The 21,334-nt window shown below is 41.7% G+C and overlaps 2 protein-coding genes across 6 annotated transcripts in view; both read left to right on the top strand.

Annotated features, from left to right (window-relative positions):
• The first annotated feature begins 11,928 nt into the window (after positions 1–11,928).
• On the top strand, positions 11,929–19,120 carry LOC311145899 (eukaryotic translation initiation factor 5-like). Of its 5 annotated transcripts, XM_084182271.1 has the most exons (13): positions 11,939–12,016; positions 12,222–12,413; positions 13,265–13,344; positions 13,774–14,053; positions 14,241–14,322; positions 14,495–14,667; positions 15,171–15,282; positions 15,395–15,516; positions 15,695–15,856; positions 17,427–17,588; positions 17,728–17,892; positions 18,062–18,205; positions 18,344–19,120. In XM_084182271.1, the coding sequence occupies exons 4-13, from the start codon at positions 13,982–13,984 to the stop codon at positions 18,440–18,442; spliced, it is 1,293 nt and encodes a 430-aa protein (XP_084038397.1). In that variant the 5' UTR covers positions 11,939–12,016; positions 12,222–12,413; positions 13,265–13,344; positions 13,774–13,981; the 3' UTR covers positions 18,443–19,120. The 5 variants fall into 5 exon arrangements, with proteins under 5 accessions (XP_084038398.1, XP_084038397.1, XP_084038396.1 ...); XM_084182272.1 differs by lacking the exon at positions 13,265–13,344 and having other exon boundaries at positions 11,929–12,016; positions 12,222–12,383; XM_084182270.1 differs by lacking the exon at positions 13,265–13,344.
• Positions 19,121–20,050: 930 nt separating this feature from the next.
• Positions 20,051–21,334, top strand: part of LOC311145844 (MAP/microtubule affinity-regulating kinase 3-like) — a 45,211-nt gene continuing 43,927 nt past the window's right edge. Inside the window, exon 1 of the mRNA XM_084182177.1 lies at positions 20,051–20,705. Within this exon, the coding sequence (XP_084038303.1) occupies positions 20,655–20,705 (51 nt within the window). The 5' untranslated portion in view covers positions 20,051–20,654. The remainder of the gene's footprint in view (positions 20,706–21,334) is intronic.

Raw genomic sequence — 21,334 nt, 5'->3', positions numbered from 1 at the left:
TCAGACCTTTGATTATTTTGTGCCACCAGGGCCACAATAATATGCCCCCTCTCTGATTGTCCGAGTGTGACCCCCTCCCCATGGGTTACTGCAGCCAGTGTTGCCAGCACTGCCACTACCTGGGTGGGGGTACCACACCGGCTAGGTACAAGGTCGTCAAGGTTCTCATTAGCAGCTTTGAGAATTTCCTTGTATATTATGCTCTCCCATCTGGGGTCTCTGGCTTTGTAGGACCAACCCTGCCAGGCAGGCTCAGAATCTTGAGGGGGCGGTGCTGCTCAAGTAGGTATCTGACCGCATTTATTTTTCTGTTTTGGCTGCATATAGGCAACTCACAGCAGGGCCATAAAACAGATGGGGACTTCTCTTTGGTGTATGGGTCGCTCAGGTGGGTGTCTAAGATATAGGGTTGGGGATCATTCCATCATGATAGGCCAATAAAAAAATAGATTAGATGTATACTTTATTTCAAAATGTATATCCCTCATCTGCACAAAATTGAAAGCTCTCTCACAACCCCTGCTCACAGACACACGTTGGTTCTGGGATATGCAACCATTTCCTTTCTCACTCACTTAACGCCACACTTTTTCAAACACAAAAACGCACACCACACCTTCCATCACAATTCATCCACACATACCCACATACTGTGCCTTCTATGTCTTCTGTCTGCTATGTTTTTATCTCCACTATGTTCATTGAGTACTTGTGTTCTAATTAGTTGTATTTGAAGATGTATTATTTTGCTTGTTATCTTTTCTTGTAATACCGTCTTATCCCTTTATAAAATATTAGAAATACTATAAATGTGCTTTATTATTACAATCCCTACCATGGCTAGTATTGGGTGTTCCATTATTGGACTCCTCTATTAGAACTTTCAGAATAGCCATGGAGTAGTCTTTGTGTCGCGGAACATTTGGTTGTCAATATACAGTTTATCGACAACAAGAGCAACACGCTTCCCTTTTAATCTATTTTCCTTGAAGATTGGGTACAGAACTTTGCGCCGTTCTGCAATCTCCCTCGGGAACTGATCATTCATGCCTATTTTCGTGCCAGCAAGTCTTTTACCTAGGCTTTTAACCATTACTTTATCCTTAAAGAAAGCAAATTTGGCAACGATTGGACGCTCATATCTCTGTCCTCTTTGTCCAAAACGGTGTACACGTTCGAGTTGGATTTTATCGACAGCCTCGAGTGGGATTTGAATCGCTGTGAGAAAGAAGTCCTTCACAATTTTTTCGGTAACCTCTCCTTTTTCTTGGATAACTGTAAGTACTAGATTTTCTCTCATCGATCTAGTTTGAATGTCTACTAAGGCTTCTCTCAGAAAGTTGTTCTCCTTTTTAAGTTCCTTAACGTCCGTTTCTATCTTAGTGACTGCCCCTTTCAGTTTTTTTGTGTCGTTTTCCATTATCGCAGCTTTTTCGTCACTAATTTCAAGACTCGCCTTCAACTCTTTTACATCATTACTGACCAACTCTAGTATGCCCAGTTTGTCATTTATCGACTTCAACAGATTGCTTTCCACACTTACCAGTCCCAGTGGTGAAAAGCATAAATCATCTGTATCAGTTGAGGAGTCGCATTTCCTCTTGGAGATTGATTCTCCTTGTTTATCCTCTGTCATGTTTGAGTGTTGCTTGTTGTAATATTTGTCGATACATTTCTCTAGCCTTATGATTTGTTTTGTGTTATTATCCGCGAATATATGAAGTGCTAATATTTAGTCTAACTTACTGATATTGAATATTATGTTTTTATCTTGAGGTGATTCGCACCGCTGTGTATTCAATTTGCCATCTTGTCTACCGGAAGTCCTGTTTGTTTACTGAAATCACCATATATGTATTCTTAGTTTATTCATTATAAATTGAATATTGTTTGTTTTGGTCATGCTATTATTACATTACAATAATTGATCCCAACAAATGTAGACATATCTTCTTGCTTATGGAACAAACAAATACTCAGACAAACAATAGGTAGACCATAATAATAATCATCATCATCTGGAGCTCACCATCTGCAGGCAGTGTACTATTCTTAATCAAAGGACTCTTGTCCTCTCTTCCCAATGGCTTACTCTTTCTGCTCATCAAGTTGAATCTCTTCATTGTTCTCTTCTGGGTTGATTGTCTGACACACCAATTGCCACAAAAGGCACCACTGCTGAACTCAACTGGTCCTCAGTCAGAATCCAAGTAGGTGGATATGATGGAGCAGGTGCATGTACAGATGACGAATACTGTAAGTCACAGTTTGTCAACCAACCACCAATATCCATACAATTGACTGTTTGCCGAACTATATAGACTAATGCTGGAGCAGGGAATTCCCCCATTATCCCGATTGGAGAGACACCACAGTCAGTGTTGCTTTCAGTTTCTGTGGCTGCATTGTACTGTCCTGTACACCTATATCCCATTACATGTTGAACAATACACTCATTGTGAAGACTTTTTAATGATAATCCTGTTAATAGACTAATTGAACTGTAAAAGGGACTAGCTGATGACAGGAAACAATATATTTTAAGGTAAACATTCTGGAGGTTATAGTCTGAACAAATGAGCATTATGCAGCACTTGCCTAACTGGGTGATGGTATGAGTCAACTGTTTTGATTTCCCCCAAACTTTCCCAGGTCGGGAACAATTTCAAGGAGTGGGGGAATATTTGGTATACTCCTTAATAACAACTGCTCTATCTGGTTGTTTCACTCAACGTTTACATAATCAAATTCCCCAACCATTCCTCCTGGAAGGGGCTCTGGATAAAGGTGATTACTAATCCACTCATAACAGGCCCTGACAAGCTGTTGGTCTGGTTTCATAGAAAAAAAAAGAAGAGGGAAAAGTACTGTAGGCCTATTTGTGTCTGCCACAGTAGACATATATATGATTGACTGAGAAATATAATTTATTGAAGTATGAAACCAAAGGCTGTTTGTTTTACAACAGCTAACCAGAGATGTGGGTGGGGCAGTGGGTGTGGTAGTGTTTGTGTATCAGGATAAAGATAATTTTCCCAGGTGAACGCTAACCTTTCCTTTCCCTTGTTGTTGACATGACAATCATGATTATTCAAAGCTGAGCTAATGATGATGCAATCATTTTATCAGTACCAGAGAGGAAGAGGCAAAGCCATAGACCACCTTTGTCAGTACTAATCACAAGGGGACATGCTGTTGGGGGCACTGAGCTATACATGTAGTGACTTCAGAAAGTAATCAAACCCCTTGACTTTTTCCACATTTTGTTGTGTTACAGCTTGAATTTAAAATTGATTTAATTGACATGTGTGTAACTGGCCTACACTCAATACCCCAATATGTCAAAGTGGAAGTATGTTTTTAGACATTTCTACAAATTAATAAAATAAAATAAATTGTCTTGAGTGAATAAGTATTCAACCCCTTTGTTATGGCAAGCCTAAATAAGTTTTAAAATGTGCTTAATAAGTCACATAAGTTGCATGGACTTACTCTGTGTGCAGAAATAGTGTGTAACGTTTTTTGAATGGCTACCTCATCTCTGTACCCCATACATACAATTATCTGTAAAAATAAACGGAATAGAGCTAAGCACAGGCAAAATCCTAGAGGAAAACCTGGTTCAGTCTACTTTCCAACAGACACTGGGAGACAAATTCACCTTTCAGCAGGACAATAACCTAAAACACAAGGCCAAATATACACTGGAATTGCTTACCAAGATGCCATTGAATGTTCCTGAGTGGCCTAGTTACAGTTTGGACTTAAATCAGCTTGAAAATCTATGGCAAGAACTGAAAATTGTTGTATAGCAATGATCAACAACCAATTTAACAGACCTTGAAGAATTTTGAAAAGAATAAAAGGCAAATGTTGCACAATCCAGGTGTGGAAAACTCTTAGAGACTTACTCAGAAACACTCACAGCTGTAATCACTACCAAAGGTGATTCTAACATGTATTTACTCAGGGGGTTGAATACTTATCTAATCAAATATATTTGTGTTATTTTTCATGTTTTTTATTTTTACAAATTTTTGAATTGTTCTTCCTCTTTGATATTGAGTATTTTATGTAGATCTTTGACAAAAAAATACACTTAAATCCATTTTAATCCCACTTTGCAACACAACAAAATGTGGAAAAAGTCAAGGGGTGTAAATACTTTCTGAAGGCACTCTATATTGGGGTTGGGGGAGTGATATGAGGGAGGGGCCTTCACCAAATACATTTTAATTGAATCTGCATAGAGAAAGTTGTTTTTGTTTGTGTTTAATAATGTCCAATATTCTCAACATCAGTACTATTGCATTGAATAGTTTAAAATGTGTGTTGTGTTTTATTTGCTTGATATGTTCATTGTGTGTAAATAGACAGAACTATAGTGAAATCAACAGTTTCGTAGTTATTGTAATTGGGACCATAATGTACAAATATATGTAGTAAAATGTATCAGAGAAGTTGAATTTGTCCATCAGTGGAGCATATACTGATACAGTGTGGGCAGTCTAAGAGAGAAAGAGAGAGACTGAGATCCAGTATGAAGGAAAGGGGGATACAGGAATTGAGTTTAAAGAGCATACTGAGTAGAACATAATTAGATACAGTCTCAAATATTTTGTTATTTAAAAAGAAACTGGGCTGGCAGGTAGGATTAATAACTTCCTCCCTGTCTCTGGCCCACACTCCACTACATCAACCCCATCGAAGAAGAAGAAGGATTTGTCCAATGGGTGAAAGGGGAGGGCGGGGATAACCAGTTGTGCAGACAGTTCACGTTTTGGCTACAGAAGAATCATCCCGTATGACGTAGCTCTAGCATTGACAGAGAAGGATGAGGAGGCACTAGCAACAATTCCATGGAGACTTACCCCCACACCAGTGTGTCACCAGTGTTTTATGTTCATGTAAACTCAAGTGTAATTGTGTTTCCAATAGAAGTGTGACACTAAAAACTTTGGGAGAGCAGAATCAACAACCTCTGCATCATCAAGACAGTTGCTTTGTGTGAAGGTGTTAAAATTCACAGTTAGCCATTGTTATGTAAATGCCAGCTGAAAAGTACCAGTGGCCTGGCTTTGGCCCCAGGTGAAAGTAGGTCCACTGGAGCCATGGCCCAGTGAGACACAGGTGCTGGTCCGCGTAGATGGAAACAGAAAAGTCTGAGCCTTTTGGGTAAAACACTGGGGTAAATCCTGCATGGAAATGCGCCATCTGGGAGAATCTCAATTGCATACTCCTTGCGTCCTCTCTCCTCGCCTTCTTCTCAAAACCCATTAGATGAGAAAGCCAGAAGTCCATCCCCTCTGACCTTCTCTTCCAATGGGTCGTGCGTAGCTTTTTGGTGCAGGGCACCCCTCAAGGGGGTAATATCTGGTGTTTCATGGGAAGTCGAGATGGAATAAATAAAAAATATCCCTGGAGTGATTGATGCACATTGGATGAATTGAGTAGTTAATGGAGAGAAAGTGAAGAGTATCTGTACTTTTGTTTTTTGAAGCGAAGTCCCTACCTACCGAGGTGAAGTTGGGGTATATTAATTACCGTTTAAGAGTCTTTGTCCCTAGATTGCTGCAGTGTAATCACTATAGTGCCTTTGGACATGTGGAAAGTGTCTGTAGATGAAAGAAGCAAAGGTGTGAAAGTTGTGGAGATCACATTGAGTGTGGTTTGAGTTTTGACCATGTGAAATTTTTCAATTGTGGTGGGAACCATGTTGCTTCATCTTTGGAATGCCCGATGAGGGTGAAGGAAAATTAAGTGGCTAAATTCAGGGCCAACCAGAACATATCATATGCATCGGCTGTCAAGAGGGTTGAGGGGGCGAATGTTCCTGAAGAGCCCATAGTGGTGGATAGGCATTCACTGTAGGCAGCAGGGGTTGCCTCTCATCAGTAGGACCCAGATATTCTACAGGTTAAGAAGGTGGACTTTGTACTTATGGCTATGGTGATCAATGTCACTGCCAACGTGGAGAAAAAGTCTAGAAAGATGGATATCATTGTGGATGCGGCAGAGCGGTTTCTGGGATTGGAGGACTTCTCGGCGATGGAGTTACATGAAAGGCTGTCATGAGCCGTACTACCCCCTGAGTGGGTTGATGGAACTTTGAAGGATGGAAGAAGTGGGAGTCTGTTCCCTTTCAGTCGGTCACTCGGTATAACATACTATGGGGAGTCAACAACCAATCACATTCCCTTGAAGAAAACTAAAAACACGCCCAAAGGGCAGAGCCCACCCTCGGAAACCCCGCCTTCCTGGCTATAACACCGTGGCTCACATGAATTTCCTCAATTGTTCACTCTTCAGCTCGCCTGAAGGAGAATGTGTCACGCAATTTACAAGCATACAAAGACTACTGGAGTCCATCTTAGGTGTCTGTTAGTGGGGAGAGATTACTCGTCCCCCTAGATATTGCGAGTTTTGGGTCTTGTTATTGGTTTTTGTGTTTGCTAAAAGCAAATTACTTTCTGCTCGTGTAGCTAATGCTTCCTTGCTTGGGTAGGATTTGTGTTTGCTAAAAGCCTAGCACTTCTGCTCTGCTTGTGTAGCTAGTGCTTCCTTGCTTGAGTAAGATGGACAGTGGTAAGTGTAAGCCTAGGGCATGATACTCACAAGTGCTGTCCTGTTTGCCTGGGGTGGAAACACACTCAGGCTGCCTTGGCTTGGAACAGTTCGTGTGACCGGTGTCACCGGCTGAGTTCAGACTCAATTGTTCACTGAATTCTTAGGAAGATTGGGGTTACTGGAGAAGGCCCTCTCTTTTTTTTTAATCAGTGTTAACCTCCTAGGGCTTAGTGGTCACATACGTGGACAGCACTTTTTAGCTCTTATGTCCACAATTGTGTAGAAGTTCTGTCATATTTCATGGCTTATTCTGATTTAGATATTTATAAAAGCCTTGTATATTTGTCATGACATGCAATTTTGAAAAAAAAGTGTAAAACTAGCAACTTTGTAGGTCGCTAAACATGAAGTACACGTAAGTGTACTTATGGACTGAGGCTCCTCGAAACAGCTAATATGCTTGTAAACATGCACACACGTAAAATGGGAAAAAAGCTAGCTCTGATGAAGCTAAAAAGCTGTACATGGTCCCAATGAAATAAATAACAATTAAATCACTAAATACATACATACATACTTAAATTAGTTGTGTTGAAAATGTTAGCCTAATGCAATTCGGACCATGAATCCACATATGTGGACATCATTTTTCTCTAAAAGTACATCATATCAAAAGATGATACTTAGTTTTTATTCTAATTAGGTTCCAATAAGCCCAAATAGCAAAGAGAAATAAAAAATGCATGTAAAAAAACAGCTTGGGCCTTAAGAGGTTAAGGCGGCCTCAGGGCTGCCGGAGACAGGTAGAGAGTGTGTGGGCTACTCGGAAAGGGGAGTTTGGTCGACAGCACTAAGAGCGCTGCATATCAATTACCTGGAGCTACTGGCTGTTTTCCTGGCGGTGAGGAGTTTTCTTCCGATATTGGAGGGACAGCATATGTTGGTAAGGTCCGACAACAGGACGTCAGTGGCGTACATCAACAGGCAGGGGGAGACGCGTTCTCTCTCTCTCCTGAACCTGGTCTGTTATCTGCTCAAAGGGAGCAGTGCGCATTTCTTGTCGCTCAGGGTGACAAAGCTTCCAGATCTCTCAACATGGGTGCGGAACTACTTTCCAGGGGGGGTCCTCTCTCAATAGAGTGGAGACTTCACCCCTTGGTGGTTGCCCACATTTGGGATCCGTTCGGAAAGGCAGACATAGATCGTTACGCGATCACGAGAAAACAAGCATTGTCACCTGTTCTTCTCAAAGAGGGATCTGGACGCACTGTTGGGAACGGATGCTTTGGCGCATCAGTGGCCTCTGGCTCGGCTTTATGATTTTCCTCCAGTGGACCTGATTCAGGCGCACGGGAGGGTTTGGCACCCACGATATGGAATCTGTGGGTTTGGCCCAATTAAAGGCTGAAATTGACAGCTAGGTGTTTAGCGTTGAATGTGATTACGACTATACAGTCGGTGCGAGAGCCCTCTACAAGGGGTTGTATACGTATAAGTGGCACGCGTTTGAGGGTTCGTGTCAGATTAAAGGAGTTTTTCCTTTTCACAGCTCTTTTGATGTTCTTGCAAGAGCTTTTTGAGCAGGGCTTTTATTTTCCTACACTGATGGTTTGTGGCCATCTCGGCGTGTCTTGTAGGGATTGATGGCTCTACCCCGGGGTCTCATCCTCTGTTGGTGCGGTTCCTGAAAGGCGTGCATCGGCTCAGACCAGTATCTAAGCCTATGGCACCGACCTGGGACCTGGCTTTGGTCCTGGATGCTCTGTGTGAGCCTCCTTTTGAACCATTGGAGTCTGTGGACCTGTAGGTCCTTTCCTACAAGACTGCCGTGCTCATGGCCTTGGCGGCCAAGCGTGTTGGGGCAATCTCCACGGCAATCTTTCGCTTCTAAGGTTATGCCTATATCCTACAGGTCTCTTGTAGCTCAGTTGGTAGAGCATGGCGTTTGCAACACCAGGGTTGTGGGTTCGATTCCCACGGGGGGCCAGTATGAAAAAATAATAATTATGCACTAACTGTAAGTTGCTCTGGATAAGAGTGTCTGCTAAATGACTTAAATGTAAATGTCTCTAGCTTTTGAGCTGTTTCCTGTGTCACCTCCTCCGTTTGCTTCCAGTGAACAACGGAGGTTGCATTACCTCTTTCTGGTGCGCACTTTACGCACGTATATGGATAGGATCAAGAATATCTGTGTTTGTGACCAGCTTTTTGTCTGTTTCGCTAATCCAGCTCGGGGTAGGGCGCTTTCTAAGCAGCGTCTTTCTCATTGGATTGTGGAGGAACCAATGGGGTGCTCGAAGGGGAGGCGTTCATGCAGGAACTGAGGGGGAGGGGGTGGTTTCATGAAGGAACCAATGGGATGGTCGAGGTGGGGGGCGTTCCTGCAGATGAATGCCCACATGCAGAAACGCCCTGAACTGCGGGCTGCAATTGCACACTATTGAGATCCGAGGTGAAGAGGGCGACCACATTTAAAATACTCAAAGGTGGGACAAAAGGATGATTTTGCGGAACATAGTATCCTACATAAATAAAAACAAGTACTAAACAAGCACCACTGTGCTCAGGCAGCACTACACCCCTGCAGTCCGCAGCACCGAACAAGCAAAGCAATTAAAGCGCTCCTAGCCTACTCTTTTGACTCATGCAAAATTTGATGATGCAGAAAGAGAGACGACATGTGTGGCTGTTTTATGAAAATCTGGGAATATTTGGCCAAGGAAACATTTCTGGTTGATCTCAGCCAGGGAATGGAAAAACACTCAGGTAGGGTGACTTTTAAAATGGGATTGAGTGAAGTAGCAGCAAATATGTTGAATGAGCAACTAATGAGCATGGAGAGCCTTACAAGTTTGACAAAATGACCTATCTTTCAGTCTAATACAGCTATTTACTTACTTTTGTAGCTCTTCATCATAAGCACGCTTTTTGTAAGTAGTTAGGTGCTATCCTCTCCAAGTTTAGCTGGAATTAATAGCCCGAAAGGATTTGAGAAATATGATTGGTTGACGATCTCGTCTTGCGCTGCACAGAACATCAGATCTCAACAACGATTGGAGAGGTGTTTAACGTCACCAGCCAGCAAAGGCCAAATCAAACGAAACGTAAACTAGCATTGCTTTGCGTATCTACGCAAGAAAAATAGACTTGCTTTCTAATTTGAAGTTAATGAATCTTTTGACAGCGTTGATGCTCGCTGCCCGTCTGTTTTCTGTCATTCACGAACGTGCATTCTAATTCCAGCGCTTGTTTGCGTTTCGTTTGATTTACGCCTTGATCACACCGATAGGGTCTTTGCGCAAAATAGTATGCAGCATCATCTGGATATGTGTGCAACAAAAGTTAAACATTCACCTTCTGCTACCATTTCTGTGAATCCGTCTACGCATACAGTTTGGCATATGTTCGATAAATCCAACGTATGCACCACACAGATCGCACTGGAACTGCCTCTGCAATGCTGCAAGGACAACGCAGTGTTCCATTGGAAATGAATGTACTTCTGGTGAACCAAAATGCAATGATGTCGGTGTGAGCGAGGCGTAAGCCTCCAATGGCTACCACATCCTTATGATAGCCTATATAGGCCAGTGGAGGCTGCTGAGGGGAGGACGGCTCATAATAATGGCTGGAATGGAGTGATTCGAATGGCATCAAACCATGTGTTTGATGTATTTGATACGATTCCACTGATTCTGCTCCAGCCATTACCACAAGCCCGTCCTCCCCAATTAAGGTGCCACCAACCTTATCAGCCTATATTTTCATAAGACAGATCGGAATGTCTTACTGAAATACGGGACAGATCAACCTTTTTTTCTACATTAGAGGTGTTTGGTTGCGGGAGGCGGGACAAAGGGCCAAACTGCGGGACTGTTGCCGCGTTCACATGCTAGTCGGAACTAGGAAACTCTGACATTTCCGAATTGCTAACTGGTTGTAGTTATACACGTGCTGGGGTTAATTAATCAGCAAGCCGGAAATGTCCTAGTTCCTAGTTCCGACTAGCATGTGAACGTGGCATGCCCCGCACAATAAACCCATAGAGATCCTATTAAATTACTAATTCCTAATTATATGCATAAGACCATAGAGATCCTATTAAATATACACTATGCAGAAATCACTCCTCCATTTCCTGGTTGCTAAAATTCTAATAGTTGGCCTAATTTCAGAATGTGACAAAACAAGCAAATATAGCGTGAAATATATTTTCCATAACCAAAAATATTGTATTTTCAGCTGGTGTACAAAACCGAAAGTAAAAGATGCAAAAACGAAATTTAAGAACCGTAAGCATATAAATAGTCAGTGGTGGAAAAAGTACCCAATTGTCATACTTGCGTAAAAGTAAAGATACCTTAATAGAAAATTACTCAGGTAAAAGTGAAAGTCACCCAGTAAAATACTACTTGAGTAAAAGTCTAAAAGTATTTGTTTTTAAATATACTTAAGTATCAAAAGTAAATGTAATTGCTAAAATATACTTAACTATCAAAAGTTAAAGTATAAATAATTTCAAATTCCTTATATTAAGCAAACCAGACAGCACGATTTTCTTGTTTTTTTAAATTTACGGATAACCCTCAGACATCATATACAAACAAAGCATTTGTGTTTAGTGAGTCTGCCAGATCAGATGCTGTAGGGATGACCAGGGATTTTCTCTTTAAGTGCATGAATTGGACAATTTTCCTGTCCTGCTAAGCATTCAAAATGTAAAAAGTACTTTTGGGTGTCAGGGAAAATTGTATGGAGTAGAAAGTACATTATTTTCTTTAGGATTGTAGTGGAGTAAAAGTAAAAGTAGTCAAAAATATAAATAGTAAAGTAAAGTACAGATACCCCCAAAAACTACTTAAGTAGTACTTTAAAGTATTTTTACTTAAGTACTTTACATCACTGGAAATAGTGCACATAGAAACGATCTACTGCTTCTTAGACTTGCTTTGAATGAGAGTTACAGCACTATAACACACATTTATATGTGAATTTGGTTGGGTCGGCCAAAAAATGTAGCTTTAAATCCATAATTCTATGATTAAGATCATGCACCATAATAGGATGGTGCTGCGTTCAAATTATCTGGGAACTCGGACTTCAGTGCATTCAAGAAAACTAGGACCTATGAAGAAAATGTGCTCCGACTCGGAAAAATAGTTTTGAACTTGATCATCCAACTCCGAATCCAGTTGTCTTGAAAGCACCATAGGAATTCGGTGAAATTGTGAAGTCACTGATCTTTAGTTCGTAAAAGTCCGAGCTCTAGGATGATCCCCGAGTTTCCGACTTGGAATTCGTTTATCCGAGTTCCCAGTTGTCTTGAACGCTCTGAAGTCTGATTTCGGAGATTCCCGAGTTACATTTTCCCAGTTGTCTTAAACGCGGCAATTGTCTGCAGTAAAACCCCACAGAAGAAGCAGTAGCATTGAAAAAGAACGTTCGAGAGGTAAGCAATTTTACTGTTGCCCATCTGATAGTTGTCTAGCTAGCAATTGTTTTGTGGTATTATGTTATATTTAGCCAAAGCTAGTTAGTTAGGCAACATACAAAAAAAACTAGCTAAAGTTAGCGCGAGAGTATCAACGTGCTAGCTATCCGCATTATCTAGTTAGCAAGTTTCTACTGACTGATTTATTTTCGCGTTTCCTTAGGTACCCCAACTCTGAGGGCGACCAGAATATTTTCACAATAGGGGCAAGAATCTGCTGGGTCGTGTATCACCTCCGAAGTTCACGACACTTATTTTGCCACCACAAGCCTAGCAACACATCAGCTATTGGTAACCCTTCACTGCGCCTCTTGGACGACCAGCGGTGTGTTTATGTCTTTGTTTTACGAAATCGGTGAGTGTATTATGACTATAGAAAGATAAAGGTACTATCGTAAATATATATATACCTTTTTGTTGTATGTATATTTTAGTGTACTTATATAATTAAATTATTTGCGTGTGTCTTAACTAAGAATATCAAAATGGCGTCTCCCCATGTCTCGTGCCATCTGATGACGCACTCTGCAGTGCCAACTAGTAGTTATGCCGCGTTCAAAACAATCGGGAACTCGTATACTTACGAGGGTAAATCATGACGTCGGGAATCTTCAGATCGGAGCTCTAGAAAGAGTTGGAATTCAAACGTTTTTTCCCAGTCGGAGCTCGCTCCCCACCCCCCCGACGATTTCCGAGTTCCAAGCGCCCAGTTGTTTTGAACGCGGCATGAATGGTGCTTTCAAGATAACTGGGAACTCGGAAACGAGGTCGAATCATGACATCAATGCTCTTCAGGTCGGAAAGTCGAAACTCTACAAAGATGCCAGAGATTTCCGAGTTGGATGACCCTTCTAAAATATTTTTACCAATCTGAACTCGTTTCTTCTGAGTGGCCAGTTGTCTTGAACGCCATGAAGTCGGAGATTTCCGAGTTCCCCGTTGTTTTGAACTCTGCTTACGCTAGCTTCATCAGTCAGGCTTTCTGGTTGCTAATCTACCCAACCTCGTTTGTGAGTGGTATGGTTTGTATGTCGAAGTGAAAGAATGTGCATCGTTAATTGTATTAGCTAGCTAACGGTAAAGCAAAATAAATTGCCTAACAAGTTATCTAACCCAATGACGTGGTGAATAACTGCTCTAGTCGTGAAGATGGCTAGTTTCGTCGGTTAGAGTAAGATTTGAATCCGAATTTGATTTTGTCTAAAGCTACCAGTGTCTTCCAACTCGTGACTTGAACACATTGAGATGTTAATGCCTGGTCGAAATTGGAGGACAATGAGCTAAATGTAAGACTGCCTTTTCGTCTTGTCTCGTAATTGAGTTTGACAATGTCAACGGTGAAATTTCATAAGAGCCACACTATGGACACATTGGGTAGCTAACAACATACTTAACAACTAACGTTATACAGATTGTTACTATTAATGCCTGGTCGAAATTGGAGGACAATGAGCTAAATGTAAGACTGCCCTTTCGTCTTTTCTCGTAATTGAGTTTGACAATGTCAACGGTGAAATTTCATAAGAGCCACACTATGGACACATTGGGTAGCTAACAACATACTTAACAACTAACGTTATACAGATTGTTACTAAAAGGTCAAGTCATAGAATTATATAGGCTACCTGGGTATTCAATAAAAGCCATTGCCATCTAGGAAGTTATCAGAATCTGTGGTACTAGAGCTGATGACTGTGCCTTTCTCCCTCTTTCAGAGCTGTTGTGCAGCTGTTACAACCTGTGTGGGGGAAACCTAGTCTACGAGCAAGGAGCTTGTGGCCACTGTGGCAAAATCTTTTTCATGTCAGAGACCGAGCACGCTTGCAGTCGTTTATGTCATCCCCTATTTTCCAAACAGAAGATCCCGAAAAATCCCCTTTCAAGATATTTTCATCTTACTGATAGTGCCAGTAGCCAGCCAAAATGTCTGTTAATGTCAACCGCAGCGTGGCAGACCAGTTCTATCGCTACAAGATGCCCCGTCTGATTGCTAAGGTGATTATCTGGTGTAGTATGATCCTGTAAGAGAAATTACTTTGTCATTCAACATTCTTGATATTTGCATCTTTGGACAGTATGTTTGTTCCAGTTCTTTTCCAATGAAATGTGCAGGCCTCAATGGTGATAATCTGCAACACGATTCTACTAATTTATTAGTTTTTGTGGTCTGATTTGTGTCCAGGTTGAGGGCAAAGGAAATGGAATCAAGACTGTCATTGTCAACATGACTGATGTTGCAAAGGCACTGAGTAGGCCTCCAACATGTAAGTTACCCTCCCCACCACCAAAGTGTTGTTGATTTCTGAAGTGCTAACGTTGACTCGTACCATACATTGATAATATTTAACCTTAACGTGACTAAATGTTAGGTAGCTGTTGTGTGCATAACCATCCATTAGCTTAGTGGATATTGATTTTGACTTGTCCTCCTTGCAGATCCAACCAAGTTTTTTGGTTGTGAGCTTGGTGCGCAGACACAGTTTGATGCAAAGAATGACCGCTTCATCGTCAACGGATCCCATGAGGCGAACAAGTTGCAGGACATGCTAGATGTATTTATCCGGAAATTTGTGCTGTGTCCTGAGTGTGATAACCCTGAAACCGATCTGGTAACTATTTGATTAACATATTTGTGGTGGATGTTTGGGTAGTAGAGGGGGACAGAAATGAAATGTGTCGAGTGCATTGATCTGTAGGACTTTGCAGTTGTAATTTGGGCGTTTATACCAAATCCACAGATGTTGGTCGGTTATTTTCCCGGTAGTGTTTCTTTTTGTCATGTCATTATTTCACTCTGTGTACTGTTGTATCAAGGTCCCTCCTGAGGCTTGTAGATATGACAAAGCCCTGGTCAGGTTTTTGTATATAGATTTATTTGATGTCCTGCCAACCTTGACTTGTGCTATATCTGCCATTTTGGGTTCTGCTTGTGCATGACCAAGCCATTTGTATCTCATTTTGTATGCTACATACACTGTAGTGACATATCAATTGTCTTTTTCTCCTGCAATGCAGTTATGGTCTGTTGGGTAAATTATTACTTGTCTATTATAGGTGGTATATTCACGGTCATTATAGTGAATATGCTAATTTGTTTGACCTTTCACTGCAGCATATAAATCCTAAGAAACAAACAATCGGTAACTCCTGTAAGGCATGTGGGTACCGTGGCATGCTAGACACACGACACAAGCTCTGCACATTCATCCTCAAAAACCCACCAGGTAAGCACACAATAAGAATTTGCCCATGATCGATTTGTTTCCTTAATAATCTAAAAGTCAAGTCAGATATGTGGCCTATTGAGTGTCAAAGCGCCGGTGGCTTTTTCATCAGAAAATGAACCTGGGTCTGTGGAGAAGAAGAAAGATAAGAAGAACCGTAAGAAGGACAAGGAGAATGGCTCTGGCAGCGGAGAGGCTGGGAACCATAACGACATAGATGCCCCTGATGCCGTGGTGAGTATCCTCATTAATGTATGCAAACCATGCCAGTTGTTAATGTTAGTGGTTGAATAGGGGGAACAAACCTCCATCACCCGCCTCCAAGCTATTAATGGTCTGAGGGACTAGTTTGTCGGTAACTCCAGCCTGTCCGTCTAGCAGCATTGACCCAGTGAGAATATGTTGTGATCAGGACGGTGATGATGATGACGAGGATTGGGCAGAGGAGACCACAGAGGAGGCACAGAGACGGAGGATGGAGGAGATCAGCTCCCATGCGAAGAACCTGACACTCAGTGAGGATCTGGAGAAGACCCTGGAGGAGAGGGTGAACATATTCTATAACTTTGTCAAAGTAAGTTGTGCCTGAAACTAATTACAAGGATAATGAAAGTTGGTGATTGATTGTGAAATTCTCTTTGATATGGGGTAGGCAACCCTGGTCCTGGAGTGCCATAGATACTTCATGTTTTTGATTTAACCCGACCAGGTGTGTTGCATTTAGTCAATCATTGAACTAATCAATTAGTGTAATTGGTCTGGTATGGGGCCTAGTTGGGACAAGATCCTGCGGTAAGGGTGTGAACATTAAAACGTTTAAACGAAGTTGGTATCCTTAACGTTAAGAAAAATACCTAACCGAAAAACAATGTTTTTGTCCCCCCCCCCCCCCCCCCCCAATTAAAATCACAGTGCAGTTATTATTTTCTGTGTCAAATAAAACCAGAGGAAGAGGAACTTTAGGCTGTTTTGGTGAATTTGCGAGATGCAGATTACCAAAACATATGAACATGTTTCTGCCTGCCCCTCATGCTGGCCTGCCTGCTCTGTCTTTTCACTAATGATGCAAATGTGTGTTCAGTCTTCTGTCTGTTGCGTGTAGAATATTTTAACCTATTCATGGCACAGATGCCGCCGGGATACAGCAGCATCTTCAGGACAGTCTTGCGAGCACAGGGTAGCCTACTCTTCATTTTTGCCTCATAATCTGAAATTACATTAGGCTACCGGTAGCCTTTATCAATTACCGTACCCTTTTCAGACATAATTGAATGTGGCCCCTTGAAAGCATGCGGCTACGGCATGTTTGTCTGTTAGGGTAGGCAACAATACAGCTTTTTAAATGCCGACACGAAACCTTCTCTGGAGATATGAACGGACATTGTACTTGTCTGTAAAGGGATGAGGCTTCTGAAGTGGAACTAATGTTCATCACTAGGTGACCAGAACTCTCAATCAAATAATCGTGAGTTGCTGTGTGCAGCCTGCCTGCTGCCTTGCCAGACAATCTCGCCTTAAAAAGTACTTTTTAAAGTTGATCAAATACTGTGATGTACCAAGACATTTAGTAGAAATAAAACCTCTAGCTACCATGCCATAAAAACAGCAGCACATCAATCAGTGACGTTTATTGTTGGGGAGAAAATACAGAATTTTATGCGGAGCATTTAAATAAAAAATAAAAAAATAAAAAAGTCTGCGAAGTTAACAATTGTCGCTATCAACATGTTATTGTAGCTGCGTTCTATGTCTGTAAAGGCTTGCGGTAGATATAACTTCATTGCCTGGCCCTAGCGGTCATACATGGGTAATATAACCATTATTCTGCATTGTAAATTGATGTGGAATTCAAAAATTTCTTAGCGTTTAATGGAAAACGAAGAAGAAAAAATGGCAGTTTAAACATTAAGCTATATTGTCCATTTGTCACGTCCCTAACCTGCGGCACTCCAGGATCAGGGTCACCTACCCCTGATATAGGGTAACAATTAAAGATTTAAAATGTTTTGACGTGGACCAAGAAGTGTTTCCTAGCGGTCCTGTTCCACACTCTGAAATCTTTGTGTTGCTAGGCTTCTTGGGGGCTATTTTGAAGACCTTGGTGTTAAAAGCTTTCTCGCTGTGGTTACTTTTCCCGCCTCCAGCAAAAAAGGGAGGACTGCACTGTTGACGCAGCAGATAAGGAGATATTGGCAGAGGCAGAGCGTCTAGATGTGACGGCCATGGGACCGCTGATTCTAAGCGAACTACTGTTTGACGAAAACATCCGTGACCAGATCAAGAAATACAAACGCCATTTCCTTCGCGTGAGTCTTCAAACCAACATTGTTACGTTTGACCTCTGTCATAACCTCATAACTCAGTGGTAATGCGTTCAAGAGGGGACATTTGACCAAAACCTTCTCAGATTGATCATGGTTTTGTTACTTCTCCTTTTGTCTTCAGTTCTGTGTGAATAACAAGAAGGCCCAGAAGTACCTCCTGGGAGGCTTTGAGTGCTTGGTGAAGCTGCACCAAGCCCAGCTGCTGCCCCGTGTGCCTGTCGTGCTCAAAGACCTGTATGATGCTGATCTAGTGGAGGAGGATGTCATACTGTCCTGGGCAGAGAAGGTATGTGGTAAACTTATACATTGCTTGCACACAAACTTCACACTTAAATAAAGCTGAATGTCACACAGATTACCGTAATACGTAGGTTCTTGTAAAAAAAAGTTTGTCGTTTAAATTTCTGTTTGCGCCGTTTTCTGTGAGACTCGTTGCTCATGACTGTCTCTTTCAGGTGTCCAAGAAGTATGTCTCTAAGGAACTTGCCAAAGAGATCCATGCGAAGGCGTCTCCTTTCATCAGGTGGTTGAAGGAGGCGGAGGAAGAGAGTGAGGGCAGTGAGGTAGAGGAGGAGGAGGAGGATGATGAAAATGTGGAGGTACTGGTCAGACTGTCCCCTGATTTCATAGCTTGCCCAGTTTATACTGTTTGAGTTGGGCTACTAGGATATGCTTAGTCAAAATTGCAGCTAAGACCTACTGGAATGTAACAACTTATTTCCCCTCACTCTCCTCAGGTTGTATATGATTCTTCTGCTCGGGAACTGAAAGTGGAGACCGTAAAACTGAACAAGCCTGACGAGGAAGAGGACGACTTTGATATTGATGCAATTTAAACAAGGATGTCATTTTTGAGAAGCTGTAGCTTTGAATCACATTTTCTCATCTTGTCAAATCACCAGCCCTCCTTTCCTTTTCTCACACCCTCACTGCTTCCTGGCATGATTAACATGGCGCAGTGCATATTTCCTCTAATTTTGAGATGTATCCAATCTGAGATATGGGTGGGTTTTGGGGGAATTACTTTTCCATTCTTTTTTTGTCATTAAATGTTTAACTATCCACAACTGTTGTATTCTTTTATTTTTTCAATTGAATCAGATAAACAAGAACCTTTCAATTGTTAGATGGTGTTCTTGATATTGTCAGATCTGTGGTGTGTGTAAACCGTACATAACCTTTATGGATGTCACTCAGTACTCAACACACTCAAATGGTATTCCCCTCTTGACAAGTCAGCAGTGCCATCTCGGCAGATTTTTTAATTTTATTGTTACAACTTTTTTGAAAAATGAGAGCACAGAAAATAACACTGATATTATATATGAAGCTCATCAGGGTGACCCCTTAATTGTATTCAGTATATAGAGATGGCATCTGTATCTAATATGGCTATTATATAGGCCTACCTTACTTGGATGAGGCAAATAAACACTGAACAAAAATATAAACGCAACATATAAATGGTTGGTCCCATGTTTCACGAGCTGAAATAAAAGAGCCCATGTTTCATACTCAGTTTTTCTCTCATTTTTGTGCACAAATTTACTTACATCTCTGTTAGTGAGTATTTCTCCTTTGTCAAGATAATCCATCCACCTGACAGGTGTGGCATATCAAGAAGCTGATTAAACAGCATGATCATTACACCGGTGCGCCTTGTGCTGAGGACCATAAAAGGCCACTCCAAATTGTGCAGTTTTGTCACACCACAATGCCACAGCTGTCTCAAGCTTTGAGGGAGCATGCAATTGGTATGGTGACTGCAGGAATGTTCACCAGAGCTGTTGCCAGAGAATTTAATGTTAATTTCTCTACCATAAGCCGCCTCCAACTTCGTTTTAGGGAATTTGGCAGTACATCCAACCGGCCTCACCACTGCAGAGCACGTGTATGGCGTTGTGTGCGAGCGGTTTGCTGATTTAAAGGTTGTGAACAGAGTGCCCCATGGTGGGTTTATGATATGGGTAGACATAAACTACGGACAATTAACACAATTGCATTTTATCGATGGTAATTTGAATGCACAAAAATCCCGTGAAGAGATCCTGAGGCCCACTTTTTTAAAGGTATCTGACCAACAGTTGCATAGCTGTATTCCCAGTCACGTGAAATCCATAGATTAGGGCCTAATGAATTTATTTCAATTGACTGATTTCCTCATATGAACTGTAACTCTGTAAAATCAATGAAATTGTTGCATGTTGCGTTTATATTTTTGTTCAGTTTATTTTCTTTATGGGAGGGACCTACCATCCAGCCATCACCCAGCTACTTTTGGAAGCATAAGCTCTGACTCATGGTTTCTGTAGGTAAGGCATGAACTTGTGCACTGAAGAGAAGGACCTGTTATTTCCTATCTGTCATTATGGTGAATCACTGAGCGGTGACCGCGCTATCGCTGGCTGTATTGCGCTCCAATGAACGCTGAGGGCCGCTTGTTTCCTCACTTCCTCTGCCGTTCTGACAGGAGTTGGCCCGATCCAACAGAGCCCGTGAGTAGCCATTTTGGTCCCACCTAAAACACTAGCCTCATTCGGAATCGGAGATGGAAGAAATAGAGACGACAGCGAGTAAGAAAGATAAACGCTATTGAAACCCAGGAATAAAGACGGACATCAAGGCACACAAGGATTCCGTTACAAAAAGGAGCGATTTTGGGATCGGTGACAACAACCATCTGGCGTCCCCTCTGTCCGAGTGCTATTCTAGCCTAGATTGGAGCCAGTCTCTGATAATTAGTTAAATTTAAGAGGCCATGTATGGCATTTTGCAAATAAATATATAGTTTTATCACGCTTCATTCTCAATATAAAGGACTATAGGCCGAGTGAGCGTTATAGGGAAATAGATGTCATCATTCAATTTTGTCTGCGTCCTCAGGACACCTTGAGACACATTTGGATTGGATGGACCGATGTTTAGACAGTTTCCCGAATCCATGGTTTTGGTCCAGAAGCAAGAGTACAATCGCCACCCCTTGTATTGCCAAAGAAGGTGCAGAATTTAAAAATCCGGGAAATAGAGGCAACATTCATCGAGAATAAAATGTCAACAAAAACTCCACTACCTACGGTCAATGAGAAAGAGACGGAAAGCGTAAGTAAACTGTTATTATTAGGTAGTTAGAGGTGTATTGTGTCTGACAATACAAAGTAACCACTCTCCCTGTTCCATTGTATCATACCGTTTTACATAGGCTACTGGTTACATTGTATCTGAGTGTTCGATACATTGTGTCACGCTGGAGATGGGCAAATGTTCGGCTAAACAATCCTCTACTGTGCAAGCCCTGGCTGTAAACTCCTATGTTGCCTGATAGCACGACAGATGCTGTGTTTGGTCTGTGGACAGTGATAGATACTCATTTGTATTTCCATCCAAACCTTACCTGTTAGAGGACTGGTTTTTAAAAGTGTCGGTCAATTGAGGTGCCAATTGCTCGCCTTCCAATGGTCTTACACAGTTCCCACCCCTTCCAGTTCAATGACAATCGTCTGTCAGTTTTCATTCTCGTTGAGAGTATCGGGCAAGCGCGAGGGGATCTATGAGTTACCCCCACAAAAACGAGAGAGTTATCTGGTTAAATGCCATTCAAATCGCCAGCACAAAAATGACAGGGTCTCCGTTGATGAAGAGACACCCCATCAGCATAGTAAGTAACGATTTATTATGAGAAATCTCTGCAACTCTATAGACTACCTGGAATTTTCATTTTGCTAAATGAG

This window comes from Coregonus lavaretus (genome assembly GCF_964263955.1).
Source record: "Coregonus lavaretus genome assembly, chromosome: 18".
Lineage (NCBI taxonomy): Eukaryota > Metazoa > Chordata > Actinopteri > Salmoniformes > Salmonidae > Coregonus > Coregonus lavaretus.
The sequence above is the reverse complement of the archived record's forward strand: the minus strand, read 5'-3'. Positions and strand labels throughout refer to the sequence as shown.